Here is a 14,793-nt window from a genome sequence, read left to right as displayed (position 1 = left end):
ATATTGACTTCTCTCTAACGCCAACATATAAACATTAAGTAGTTGTACTCTGGCCCGGATAACTTGAGGTGTGTCCCTGAGTAAGCGTGTTTGAACCTTAAAAATGCTAAACATAAAAATAAAATAAAACAATAAAATATAAAATGATAGTTTTCTCATCTAGCTTAACTAAATGTATTTTACAATGTTCTGTTATACTTTATTTTTACGTTACGCGATTTAGCATGACCATTCGGGGTCTCCACCCCTCTCCCGATCCCATCTACTGCTCTGCGGATGGTACATCAAATACAATGGCATATACTGTCCTACATATGGTAATGTGCGTATACAGTACCATTTTGTGTTTTGTTTTAGCAGGAGTAGCCTTTGTGGAGGAAGCGGATTTCATCTCTTTCATCAAAATAACTATATATTAGACGCTAAATAGCAATAATTTAAAATGTACTGAAGTGTCGCTAAAATTACTTCTTTTCTGTCTTAATTTCTTTCGCAGCGAGACCGTGTACTTGCATCACTGCACCCAGTCACTGTATGCAATGTACATCAGTTTGACGTAATAAAACCAGAGCTTGCGACTGACACATGGGCTATGTCTAGTTTTTAGGCTGTGTCACGTTCGCAAACGACATAGCTAGATGCTTCATTTAACGTTAAGGACAAAAATTAGGCCAGTGAGCGTTCGGTTAAGCTTTAGTAACGCAGGGTTGAACTGACTTTCAAGACATAATGCATATTCGTAGGTTGAAACCCGTCACGTGATTCGTAACTTCCAATACATTTTTACCACCTTGAGCAAAAACATTTCCACTCTTATACAGTGTGATTTATGTCAGTATAACATAGTATATGCCTGGAGATGTTTTGTTTTGTTTTGCCTGCTATAGCAACCATAGCATATAAAATATAGCATAAGGGGTCTAACCCCGCACACGGACCGCAGAGTCTTCCCGATCAACGAGTGCCTAGTATTCCCGCACTAAGACCGCACCGCTGACACCATGAAGCTCCTTGCTGTTGTCATCTACATCAGCTGTGAGTACGCAGACAATATATTGTTAAAACTTTAAGAAATGTTAAATTATTTTTTCTTCTGTTTAAAGGGACATTCCCAAGTTTGCTGCAATATTAAGATGTTATCGACTAACGGAGACGTTTTAAAGTTTGTAATTACATATTAAATATATATTCCTGCATAAAATATCAGTGACTGTATATTAAACGTGTTTTTGATCGTTCTAATATTTGTTCAATTTAATTTTATTTCTTAAATAAAAAAATATACAGACATTGATATTCTGAACAAGAAAATATATCTAATATGTAAGTTTAATCTTAGAACTATTGTATTAGTCTGAAACATCTTACAATGCAGCAAACTCATGAATGTCCCTTTAATATAATATTATACAACATATAAAACTTTGTTTCGTTGATCCTTTGGTTGACTTACACCTGATACAAATGTTGTTTTAACATAAATACTGACATCTTAAGGTTATCTATTTTCCAAGAGATTTAATGTTTTCGGTATAGTTAGCTAGAACTGGTTAAATGAATTTAAATGCTTTTGCTGAAGCAAACATTTACAATAATAATAATAATTATTATTATCAATTTTAGCATTATTTTATTAATTAGAAACAAATAATATTTTAGGAAATTTATGGTTAAAGTCGACTACCACACATTGCAGAATGTATAGTAAACTAATCGGTAATCGAAGTTGTATTGTATATTGTGACTCCTGTCACCAAGTAAATGAACAATTCTCGAAATTAACTACCGAATTCATATAAATACCGGATTGTCTCTACAAGAAGAAAATAAATTAGATTATACGAGCAACAAGGATTTATTTTTATTAGTTTTAGAATCCCAAGTCTTTTTTCACATTTTAACATAAGTAACCGTTTGCATCAATGGTTAGCCTAAAACAATCAGCTGTTCGTGGCAAATGCATGTCATAGGTAAAATAGTTGATTGAAGGTGCTTTCACCGGCGGTCGTGTGGACAATTTCACCTACAGAAGTGCTTTAAATGGAAATCTCGATACGCTGGGTGCATTATCACTCTAATAAAGAAACGAATTCCATCCTATAACCAAATACTATGGGCTGTAACAAACGAAAATGGTGGGCCAATCGACCATGGTTGGGTTGGGTTTTTTGTTGTTTTGTTTGTTTTGTTTGGTTTTTTTTAGTACGTACAGTAGATGTTGAGTAAGTTTTTATTGTTATAGAGTTTTTGTTTTACCTCACATTTTGAACCATTCATCAAAATGAAAATTGGCCACTTAATGTACAATACTGTAAGCTGATTTTACACAAATTTGCACTATTCCGCATTCCATTATTTCCACACTATTTAACTTCAAGACGTGGGACCTTTTTTTCTCACTTTTTGAAGATGAAGTTTAAACAAATATATACAAAAAGAACATTTTAAATTTGCACATCACAGCTTATTGTGTTTGATACTGATACAAAGATTTTCACTGATAAAATGTTTTAGAATGGTGCACGATACAAAGCAGAGAAATCGATCAACATCTTCTGTGCGTATCGAGAACGATGGTCGACTGATCCACTATCTTTCTTGTCAGTTCTTTTTCCGGGATTCGAAAATTACGTTTGATATTTCACGTATTAGCTGTTTTAGCGTAAACCTGTCTCAGGGTTGCAGTCGGGGAACTTAAAAGGGTAGGGGATAACTCTCGAAAAATAAAAGGTACATTTTATCCTGGAAACAAGAATTTCTCGGAGTCGATATTATAAGTGTCTGAAGGTCATAATCACACAACAACAAAAAACAACAACAAAAAAACAAACAAAAAACCCAATAACAACACAAAGAGAAAAGCCATTGTCATTCCTATTCCTAAGCCTGGTAAGGATCCAACAAATCCTACCAGTTATCGGCCTATTGCTTTGACAAGTTGCATTTGTAAAACCATGGAAAGAATGATCAACCGTAGACTTGTCTGGTATCTTGAGTCCCACAAATGGCTTACTAACGTGCAATGTGGGTTCAGGCCTAGACGTAGCACGGTCGATCATCTTGTTAGATTTGAAACGTTCTGTAGGGATGCTTTTATCCATAACCAGCATTTGGTATCGGTCTTTTTTGACCTCGAGAAAGCTTATGATACCACGTGGAAGTATGGGATTTTGAAAGACCTCCATGGCATGGGCCTAAGAGGCCGTATGCCTGGCTTTATCTCAAATTTCTTACAGAATAGGTCTTTCAAGGTACGAGTGGGATCTACGTTATCCGATTCTCACTCCCAAGAGATGGGTGTGCCTCAAGGTAGCATCCTGTCAGTAACTTTATTTTCCGTGAAAATTAACAGCATCATCCAGTGTTTAAAACCTGGCATTGATAGCTCGTTATATGTCGACGATTTTCAGATTTGCTACAGGTCGTCCAGTATGAGTATCATTGAACGTCAGTTGCAGCTTTGTTTGAATAAACTTCAACAATGGCAAAAAAAAAAAAACTGACAATGGATTTCGATTCTCAAAGTCAAAAACAGTCTGTATGCATATCTGCCAGAAAAGAGGTCACCATTTAGATCCACAGCTGTTTTTCTGGACAAACTCCGGTTCCAGTTGTGGAGGAGACCAAATTTCTGGGGTTATTTTTGACAGGAGGCTATCTTTTGTTCCTCATTTACAGTATGTAAAAAAGAGGGCTTAAAGGCCCTCAATATCTTAAAGGTTATTGGTAAGACTGAATGGGGAGCAGATCGAAAAGGTTATGCTCCGACTTTATAGATCTTTAGTTCGGTCTAAACTTGATTATGGGTGCATTGTGTATGGGTTAGCACGTAAGTCTTACTTGCAAATGCTAGATCCTATACACAACCAGGGACTTAGGCTTTGTCTTGATGCTTTCAAAACATCTCCTGTGGAGAGCTTGTACGTCGATGCACACGAACCTAGTTTGGGTGCTAGACGTGCAAAAGCTTTCTCTGCAGTATGCTACAAAGATTAAATCAATGCCAAAACATCCTGCACACAATGCGGTGTTTGATAATAAATATATGAAGTTATTTGATGCGAAACCGAATGCGATTCGAACATTTGGTCTTCGCATTAAGCAGTTTTTATCAGTTTCCAACATTGATTTAACAGACATTTTGGAAACGCCTTCATATTTTATTTTGCCACCTTGGTGTATCAAACCACCAAAAATTGTATTCGATCTTGTGTCATCTAAAAAAAGATCGCACAGATCAGTTATTTATATAACAATATTTGTCATGGAAATCCAAGAGCGGTACTGTGATTACATTCCTGTTTTACACAGACGGATCACGGGATGGGAATTCGGTGGCTTGTGCTACAGTGTTTCAATCAGACACAATAATTTCCATGAGATTGCCCGATTCAGCATCAATCTTTACTGCTGAAATTTGGCAATCATTAAAGCCCTGGAACAGATTAAGGATTCATATGCATCCAAGTATATTATTTTTACAGACTCACTTTCCTGTCTTCAAGCTCTACAGTACATGAAATTGGAGCACCCCTTAGTTGGGATGGTGATACGAAAGTGTGTCTTTTTTATCAATTGCCAATAAAGATGTTATACTGTGTTGGGTACCCAGCCATGTTGGCATTAGGGGTAACGAAAAGGCAGATGTTGCTGCCAAGTCTGCTTTGAACTTGCCCCGTGTCCATGTTGGTGTCCCCTACAGTGATTTTAAATTTCATATTAACCAATATATCTTTTCGACTTGGCAAGATGATTGGGACGGTGCGGTTGCGAATAAGCTTCATTCTGTCAAGGCAGTCCTGGGAGAGTGGCAGTCATCCTACAGGCGATGCAGGAAGGATGAAGTAGTCTTATGCCGTGCCCGCATCGGCCATACATATTTGACGCATCATTTATTTTAAAGAAGGACCCTCCTCCTCAGTGTAAACACTGTCAGTGTACACTGACTGTGCGGCACATTTTGGTGGAGTGTGATCATCTCACGCCGACAAGAAATGATATATTTGGCAACAGAAATGTTTTGGAATCATTTAAATTCCATCCAATGTTAATTGTAAAGTTTTTAAAACACTTTGACTTCTATACAAAATTTTAAGATATACTTAACTTGATTTTATATATTGTATTATACTTCCCCCCCCCCCCCCCCACAGCTCCTTACACTGTTTTTTTTACATGAGGTATATAAATATGTTCATATATTACCAATTGTGACACCCCGCAATAGCCTATATGTATTTTTGTGCTGGGGTGTCGTTAAACAAACATTCAATCAATCAATCAATCAGTTTTGTAACTTTTAAAATTCAATGATCTCAAATAACAAAAGTGTGACCCTTGACACTCCATGTGTGAGTTTTAGCGTAAACCTGTCTCAGGGTTGCAGTCGGGGAACTTAAAAGGGTAGGGGATAACTCTCGAAAAATAAAAGGTACATTTTATCCTGGAAACAAGAATTTCTCGGAGTCGATATTATAAGTGTCTGAAGGTCATAATCACACAACAACAAAAAACAACAACAAAAAAACAAACAAAAAACCCAATAACAACACAAAACCATCTAAGTATAGTAGCTGTTTTTAAACCATGCTTGCTTAGGTATAAATGGTCCAGATGATCCCATGTCTTTGTTCACCTCCATCTTGAAAGATATTGCAGAGGAAACTATTCCTAAGACTTCGGCAGTACCGAAGCGTTTCAATAAACCATGGTTCAATGAGACATGCAAAGATGCAATCAAAGAGCGAAACAGGACCCTCGAGGGGTTCAAACGCGAACCTACCGGGGATAACCTGAATAGTTATCGCATTGCTCGGGCAAAGGCTCGTAAAACTATCAGACAGAGTAAGAAATCATCTTGGAGAAATTATGTCTCCAAGTTGACTTCTCAAACATCTGTGAAATCTGTCTGGAATAGGATACGTAAAATCAAGGGAAAAGAATCCAATAATACAGTTCGCCATTTGTCTGTCAATGACACGGATGTTACGTCTCATCGTGACATTGCCAATGCATTGGCAGACAGTTTCTCCCATAACTCCTCTTCTTCTTTCAGTACAGATGCTTTTACGTCTGTCAGAAATAGAGCTGAAAAGCAACCTATTAACTTTTCATCTGAAAATGTTGAAGTATACAACAGGCACTTCTCTTTGGAGGAGTTGCAGGACGCTCTACGTAGAGCCCATGATACTTCGGTAGGACCAGATGAAATACATTATCAACTCTTAAAACACTTACCTGAATCATCCTTAATGGTTCTATTAAATATCTTTAACAAAATCTGGATTTCGGGTGACTTTCCTTCTGATTGGAGAAAAGCCATTGTCATTCCTATTCCTAAGCCTGGTAAGGATCCAACAAATCCTACCAGTTATCGGCCTATTGCTTTGACAAGTTGCATTTGTAAAACCATGGAAAGAATGATCAACCGTAGACTTGTCTGGTATCTTGAGTCCCACAAATTGCTTACTAACGTGCAATGTGGGTTCAGGCCTAGACGTAGCACGGTCGATCATCTTGTTAGATTTGAAACGTTCTGTAGGGATGCTTTTATCCATAACCAGCATTTGGTATCGGTCTTTTTTGACCTCGAGAAAGCTTATGATACCACGTGGAAGTATGGGATTTTGAAAGACCTCCATGGCATGGGCCTAAGAGGCCGTATGCCTGGCTTTATCTCAAATTTCTTACAGAATAGGTCTTTCAAGGTACGAGTGGGATCTACGTTATCCGATTCTCACTCCCAAGAGATGGGTGTGCCTCAAGGTAGCATCCTGTCAGTAACTTTATTTTCCGTGAAAATTAACAGCATCATCCAGTGTTTAAAACCTGGCATTGATAGCTCGTTATATGTCGACGATTTTCAGATTTGCTACAGGTCGTCCAGTATGAGTATCATTGAACGTCAGTTGCAGCTTTGTTTGAATAAACTTCAACAATGGGCAACTGACAATGGATTTCGATTCTCAAAGTCAAAAACAGTCTGTATGCATATCTGCCAGAAAAGAGGTCACCATTTAGATCCACAGCTGTTTCTGGACAAAACTCCGGTTCCAGTTGTGGAGGAGACCAAATTTCTGGGGGTTATTTTTGACAGGAGGCTATCTTTTGTTCCTCATTTACAGTATGTAAAAAAGAAGGGCTTAAAGGCCCTCAATATCTTAAAGGTTATTGGTAAGACTGAATGGGGAGCAGATCGAAAGGTTATGCTCCGACTTTATAGATCTTTAGTTCGGTCTAAACTTGATTATGGGTGCATTGTGTATGGGTTAGCACGTAAGTCTTACTTGCAAATGCTAGATCCTATACACAACCAGGGACTTAGGCTTTGTCTTGATGCTTTCAAAACATCTCCTGTGGAGAGCTTGTACGTCGATGCACACGAACCTAGTTTGGGTGCTAGACGTGCAAAGCTTTCTCTGCAGTATGCTACAAAGATTAAATCAATGCCAAAACATCCTGCACACAATGCGGTGTTTGATAATAAATATATGAAGTTATTTGATGCGAAACCGAATGCGATTCGAACATTTGGTCTTCGCATTAAGCAGTTTTTATCAGTTTCCAACATTGATTTAACAGACATTTTTGGAAACGCCTTCATATTTTATTTTGCCACCTTGGTGTATCAAACCACCAAAAATTGTATTCGATCTTGTGCATCTAAAAAAAGATCGCACAGATGCAGTTATTTATAAACAATATTTCATGGAAATCCAAGAGCGGTACTGTGATTACATTCCTGTTTACACAGACGGATCACGGGATGGGAATTCGGTGGCTTGTGCTACAGTGTTTCAATCAGACACAATAATTTCCATGAGATTGCCCGATTCAGCATCAATCTTTACTGCTGAAATTTGGGCAATCATTAAAGCCCTGGAACAGATTAAGGATTCATATGCATCCAAGTATATTATTTTTACAGACTCACTTTCCTGTCTTCAAGCTCTACAGTACATGAAATTGGAGCACCCCTTAGTTGGGATGGTGATACGAAAGTGTGTCTTTTTATCAATTGCCAATAAAGATGTTATACTGTGTTGGGTACCCAGCCATGTTGGCATTAGGGGTAACGAAAAGGCAGATGTTGCTGCCAAGTCTGCTTTGAACTTGCCCCGTGTCCATGTTGGTGTCCCCTACAGTGATTTTAAATTTCATATTAACCAATATATCTTTTCGACTTGGCAAGATGATTGGGACGGTGCGGTTGCGAATAAGCTTCATTCTGTCAAGGCAGTCCTGGGAGAGTGGCAGTCATCCTACAGGCGATGCAGGAAGGATGAAGTAGTCTTATGCCGTGCCCGCATCGGCCATACATATTTGACGCATTCATTTATTTTAAAGAAGGACCCTCCTCCTCAGTGTAAACACTGTCAGTGTACACTGACTGTGCGGCACATTTTGGTGGAGTGTGATCATCTCAAGCCGACAAGAAATGATATATTTGGCAACAGAAATGTTTTGGAATCATTTAAATTCCATCCAATGTTAATTGTAAAGTTTTTAAAACACTTTGACTTCTATACAAAATTTTAAGATATACTTAACTTGATTTTATATATTGTATTATACTTCCCCCCCCCCCCCCCCCACAGCTCCTTACACTGTGGTTTTACATGAGTGTATATAAATATGTTCATATACTTACCATTTGTGACACCCAATAGCCGATATGTATTTTTGTGCTGGGGTGTCGTTAAACAAACATTCAATCAATCAATCAATCAGTGTTGTAAACTTTAAAATTCAATGATCTCAAATTAACAAAAGTGTGACCCTTGGACACTCCATGTGTGAGTGCGCTCATGCATGCGTGTGTGTACATTTCGCAGAAACTACGAGGTCTGTTCAATAAGTATCCAGCCTTATTTTTGTTTCTCGGAAACCAGTTGCAGCAGAGAGGCGAAAGTGGTTCCATGCGCGATGTTTTGTAGCCTCGACAGTTTCTGTCATTTATTAAGTATGACGCCATAAACATCTGTAGGAAAGCATTCCAAGACGTTCATAAACAAAACTCTTTAAAATGTGTTGAATAGCAACCTGAAATTGCAACTATTTGTCTGTCAATGCAAATGTTGTGTGGCCTCGGTGGCGTCGTGGTTAGGCCATCGGTCTACAGGCTAGTAGGTACTGGGTTCGGATCCCATTTTTAATCCAGATACCGACTACAAACCCTGAATGAGTGCTCCGCAAGGCTCAGTGGGTTGGTATAAACCACTTGCACCGACCAGTGATCCATAACTGGTTCGACAAAGGCCATCGTTTGTGCTATCCTGCCTGTGGGAAGCGCAAATAAAAGATCCCTTGCTGCTAATCGGAAATAGTGGCCCATGTAGTGGCGACAGTGGGTTTCCTCTCAAAATATGTGTGGTCCTTAACCATATGTCTGACGCCATATAACCGTAAATAAAATGTGTTGTTTGCGTCGTTAAATAAAACATTTCTTTCTTTCTTTGCAAATGTTGTGCTTTTCGAATAGGCAATAAATAAATAAATAAACACAAACACAAACAAACAAATCATTAAATAGATAAATAAACACATAATAATAATAATAATAAATATTTTAGGGTGAAATGTGAAGAATGATTAGAAGAGTTTATGATGCTTGTATTATTCATTATATTCATTCCATCTGTATTTTATTGTAAACATTACCGACATCTTTAATTCAAAATAGCGGACTTATACACGTGGCCGATAGGGCGAGCCTTAATTAATTTTTTTCAACAATAGGATATAGTGAATCAATATTCAGTCAAGCTGACATTTAATAATAATAAATACATTTAATATACACATGCAAATCCATTATATGTCCAAGGCTATTCATATTTTCCAGCAGGCAGATGTGCAAAGAAAGAAATGTTTTATTTAACGACACACTCAACACAATTTATTTACGGTTATATGGCGTCAGACATATGGTTAAGGACCACACAGATATTGAGAGAGAAAAACCGCTATCGCCACTTCATGGTTTACTTTTTCGATTAGCAGCAATACATCTTTTATATGCACCATCCCACAGACAGGGTAGTACATACCACGGCCTTTGATATACCAGTCGTGGTGCACTGGCTGGAACGAGAAATAGCCCAATGGGTCCACCGACGATGATCGATCCCAGACCAACCCGCGCATCGAGCGACCGCTTTACCACTGGGCTACGTCCCGCCCCGCAGATGTGCAATTCATTGCATTGCCAAACTACTCATGTATTGTAACAGGCTGGGCAACATCTTAAAATGTTAGTTATTAGCAGTTGATTAATAAAATTGTCATTAAATGGGGCGTTGCCTCGGTCCATCATAGCCACCAGAGGACCGTTACAACTACACCCGGACCTACAACAAGGTCAGTATGAAAACCCTCATGTTTAGTTATTAAATGAGGGTTTTCATACTGACCTTGTTATAGGTCCGGGTGCAGTTGTAACGGTCCTCTCGTGGCTATATTGCACCGAGCCAACGCCCCATTTAATGACAATTTTATTAATCAATTGCTACTAGAATGGCGAGGACGACATAGCCCTGATGTATCTAATATGAACGACAAAACTGCCATTCGTGTTCAAGACCGCATCTCTGCACAATGAAGAGTTGAATGGGCATTCGGTAAAATAGTGGTTCATGATTCCCTGACTTTCTATCAAAAGTCAATGACAATCACTGTTCGCACCCTTGTTTTGGCTTTGTACACAATAAATATAGCATATCTTACCGTAATTTCACTTGAAATCCACATTTCTTAAAAGGTACAATTTTTAATCACAAACTTTTCTTCAAACATATTCAGGTACACTAATAGTCTGCCAAAAAAAATCAATAGCAATTGGAGTAATTAATGGTAGTGTGTAATTTTCAGCTGTCGGCTTTATTCTTGATATAGATGTAGAAATCATTTATTTTTAGACACTCAACAACCTTCATCGTGGCACTTTCCCGTACAACATTCAAAAAGCGTCCGAATTGCCTTAATGATACTTATTTACCATAAAAAACACAAAAAATACAAAACATTTTACTTTTCTTTGTATGCAGTTCAATGACAATCATAAAAAAGAAGATTGAATATAATCATAATATAAAGGTATAAATATATTCCACAAAATACCCAATTTTATCATTTTTCAACTTTTTACACACACACACACACACACACACACACACACACACACACACACACACACACACCCCTCCACCAAAAAAAAATCCCAACAACAAAAAACGCAGACAAATCTTATTTAGCTCGCAGTTTCGAGAACGGATTTCTTTAATATGTTATATAGGATTGCATATATGAATTCAAATCAATAACCCAGACATATTTGTTTCAATTTGTTTTGTTTTTTTTGGGTCAAAGAGTGTACTGGTCTGTAAAGGGAAGATAACGTCGCTTACCAAAATGAGCCCATTGGGCTATTTATCGTTCAAACCAGTGTTCCACAACTGTGTAACAAAGGCCGTGGTATGTACTATCTTGTATGCTGGATGATGCATAGAAAAGATCGGGTTTCCTCTCTTAATATATGTGTGGTTCTTAATCATATGTCAGACGCCATATAACTGTAAATAAAATGTGATGAGTGCGTCGTTAAATAAAACATTTCCTTCCTTCCCTCTTACCGAAATGACGTCATGTATTCCGTCTCCTTCTAGGAAAGTTAGACACGTTTTGACGCGCTGCGTGTTAATAATAATAATAATAATAATAATAATAATAATCAATAGTGTAATCAATATCAACCTGGGTGTTAAAGTCTGTTTCAAATTACATAAGTTTTGCAGTAAAATTATAAATACATCTCACATTTCTATCTATAACAGGTCATTTATTGTCATTTTTTGTACCGGTTGTTTGAATACCGTAACAGGTCATAGTAATACTGACACATTTGTATGGTTTTTATTCCAAGGATTTTCATAAATAATATATAAGACTGGAAAATCATCTGGGTATAATTTTGATTAGTACTTTAGTAAATCATAGTACTAAAGTAGCCGCCATCTGTAATATGACGTCATCACGATTAGCATAAATTAGTTTCACGTCACACATTTTAACTAACTATTAGAAAACGTTACGCTCAGGTATACAGGTCTTGTCGGCTTGTAAACGAATGACCCATCGATAGCAACACATTGCCTAGAGACCTTGCAAATTTGCATACCATTATTAACCGGGTTAATACACTAAATTATCACCTGCTTTTATGGCATGAATATGATGGGTAAGCTACAGGGTACATATTTAACATGTAATTGTAGTCAATAAAAAAGACTGTCAGTCGGGAACTTCTAGCAATGGGAAGCAAATTCGGGACAGTTCCTTTAAAGTGGCAGACCCAAGTTTCAACCCTTGAAAATGGAGACTACATGTGTAAGTTTTGATAATCTACAAACATGTAACACATTTGGATAGCATTGCAATAAAGTGAAACAAAGTGAAACAAGAGTCTGTGACGTTGGGACGGGAACATATGATTAATAAACCGGCTAGAGCTCATCTCAATAACCATTAATTGTCAGAGGTACGTGCGTTTGTTAAATACAAAACAAAAATGCATTTATTGGTGTTAACCGACGCCATATATCCGTAAATAAAATGTGTTGAGTGCATCGTTAAAAGGATATTCCTTAGTTTGCTGCATTATAGGATGTTTCCGAAAAATAAAATATTTCTACGATTAAACTTGCATCTTAAATATATTTACTTGTTTAGAATATCAGTGTCTGTATATTTAATGTGTTTCTGGTCGTCTTAATATTTGTAAGAAGCACAAACTTGATTTCATCTTCAAATAATTTCGTACGTACGAAAAAAACTTTTTTTTGGAAAGAAAATGAAATTTAACCTAGTACAAATAGTAGAACGATTAGAAACACGTTTAATATACAGCCATTAATATTTTATGCAGAAAAAATATATTTGATATATAATTAAAATCGTTAAAAAGTTTCTGTTAGGCGATAACATCTTAAAAAATGCAGCAAACTCAGGAATGTCCCTTTAAATAAAACATTTCTTATTGGTATTAAAAACACCTGGATGGACAGAAAGACTTCGGATGTACAGGAATGGATAATCTAAACAATAACATACAAGCAATGTCTGACTTCAGTTATCCTTTCATTTCATTTCAACGTATTTTCGCGCCTATATCCAATTAAGGTTCAAGCACGGTGTCGTGGGCACACACCTCGGATATCTGGGCTGTCAGGTCAGGACAATGGGTTAGTTATTAATTGTTATTGGATAGTGAGAGAGAAGAGGGCGTAGTAGACTTACACCTACCCATAGAGTCGTTAAAACTCGCACTGGGTTGGAGCCGGTACTAGGCTGCGAACCCTGTACCTACCAGCCTTATGTCTGATGGCTTAACCACAGCGCCACCGAGGCCGGTTCAGTTGTCCAAAACGGCTCTAATAGTGACACATATGCCGTAGGATATGTCATTTTAATTGACAAACCAGTTTTTCGGAAATGAGAACATCATCGGCAATCTCTGAAAGGAATGGGTGGAGGAATTGCAGGTCTATTATTAACTTTCATATTGAATACCCACGCACAGATGTAACATTATTTTCATCTAAATGTCTAGAAAATCCCAAAGTTTACTTGGTACATAAAAAGAAGACAATGATGCAAACACACACTTTTATTGAATTTTAGGAATTTACTCTATTCTTAATGTGTGGATATAGATGCAGATGTTGCCCCTAACTCATGGGAACCTAGGATACCTATGGAAACGTTGGCCGTATTTTTGTCTAACCCTTGGATCGTCCCCATTTACAACGTTCAACTTAATCTGTGCGACACAAAGTCCAACCCTCACAAACCTTTCACAATAGGCCATATTTAATTATATATTTGGAAACTATTCAAGTAACATGCAAACATTTCGTTTTGAGAGCGACACACATAATTGAAATAATTGAAAGAAATAATAATCCCACAACTCGTCCGTCTGCTCTATGTAAAGTATTCGTCTCGGGTTTGAATCCATTCCCAAGACAACGTGTTTGGACCTTAGCTAGTCAGTGGCGGGAACATAGAGTAGTACCTAGCCATACACTAGCTTGGTATTATAACTGGTTTCTTATAACTGTGTGCCGCAACACGCTAGATGCGCTATGAAGATCATTAACCGTGACTTAACTGCATCACATATCAAGCTGTTCCTTACCAGCAGTAGTAATTCCAAAATCACGTGACCTGAGCATGGGTATGTTCACGTTTTAAATTGAATCGACCGTTTAAAGTTGAGACCTGAGAACATTTTTACTAAATTCATATTGGCTGTGTGAGCCCTTAGAACGTATTGGAAGTTTGGAATCATGTGATACATCTTAACTAACCAACTAAACGAACTATCGTTGACTCATGTACCCCAAATTGCTGGGCGACGCGACGTTGCGACTGCCCTACCCCGATCAACTTGTAACATTCGCGGAATTTGGCTTTACTATCGTGTTCAAATGAAAGGTTGTGCACTCGATGTGTACTGTTCAAAACTTCGATTTGGTATGGTGTTCAAGTCCATAGCACGTGACAGTGGCCCAGATGCAGGCTTTGTTAACAAATCGGTAAAAAGCATGCAGCTTCGCACGTGCTTACTGTTGACCCAGTTGTAACCACAGATTTTTCAGACAGTACAAAGAGGTAGCTATGTGTCAAATGTTACTACATTTGATATATGGATAAAAAAGTTATATTACCAAAACTGAACTTGCATTTTATTTCCGTCAGTTACACACACAGTCTCAATATACACATATATTCGTA

At 37.6% G+C, this 14,793-nt stretch overlaps 1 protein-coding gene across 3 annotated transcripts in view; it reads left to right on the top strand.

Annotated features, from left to right (window-relative positions):
- Positions 1-844: 844 nt before the first annotated feature.
- Positions 845-14,793, top strand: part of LOC121381131 — a 217,930-nt gene continuing 203,981 nt past the window's right edge. The window contains exon 1 of one of the 3 annotated variants that reach the window (XM_041510271.1): positions 845-1,035. In XM_041510271.1, coding sequence (XP_041366205.1) covers positions 1,002-1,035 — 34 coding nt within the window. In that variant the 5' untranslated portion in view covers positions 845-1,001. The remainder of the gene's footprint in view (positions 1,036-14,793) is intronic. The other 2 variants (XM_041510270.1, XM_041510272.1) reach the window with 2 other exon arrangements.

The sequence above is a fragment of the Gigantopelta aegis genome, chromosome 9, assembly GCF_016097555.1.
Source record: "Gigantopelta aegis isolate Gae_Host chromosome 9, Gae_host_genome, whole genome shotgun sequence".
Taxonomy (NCBI): domain Eukaryota; kingdom Metazoa; phylum Mollusca; class Gastropoda; order Neomphalida; family Peltospiridae; genus Gigantopelta; species Gigantopelta aegis.
Note: the sequence above shows the minus strand (reverse complement) of the source record. Positions and strands in the feature narration are given on the sequence as shown.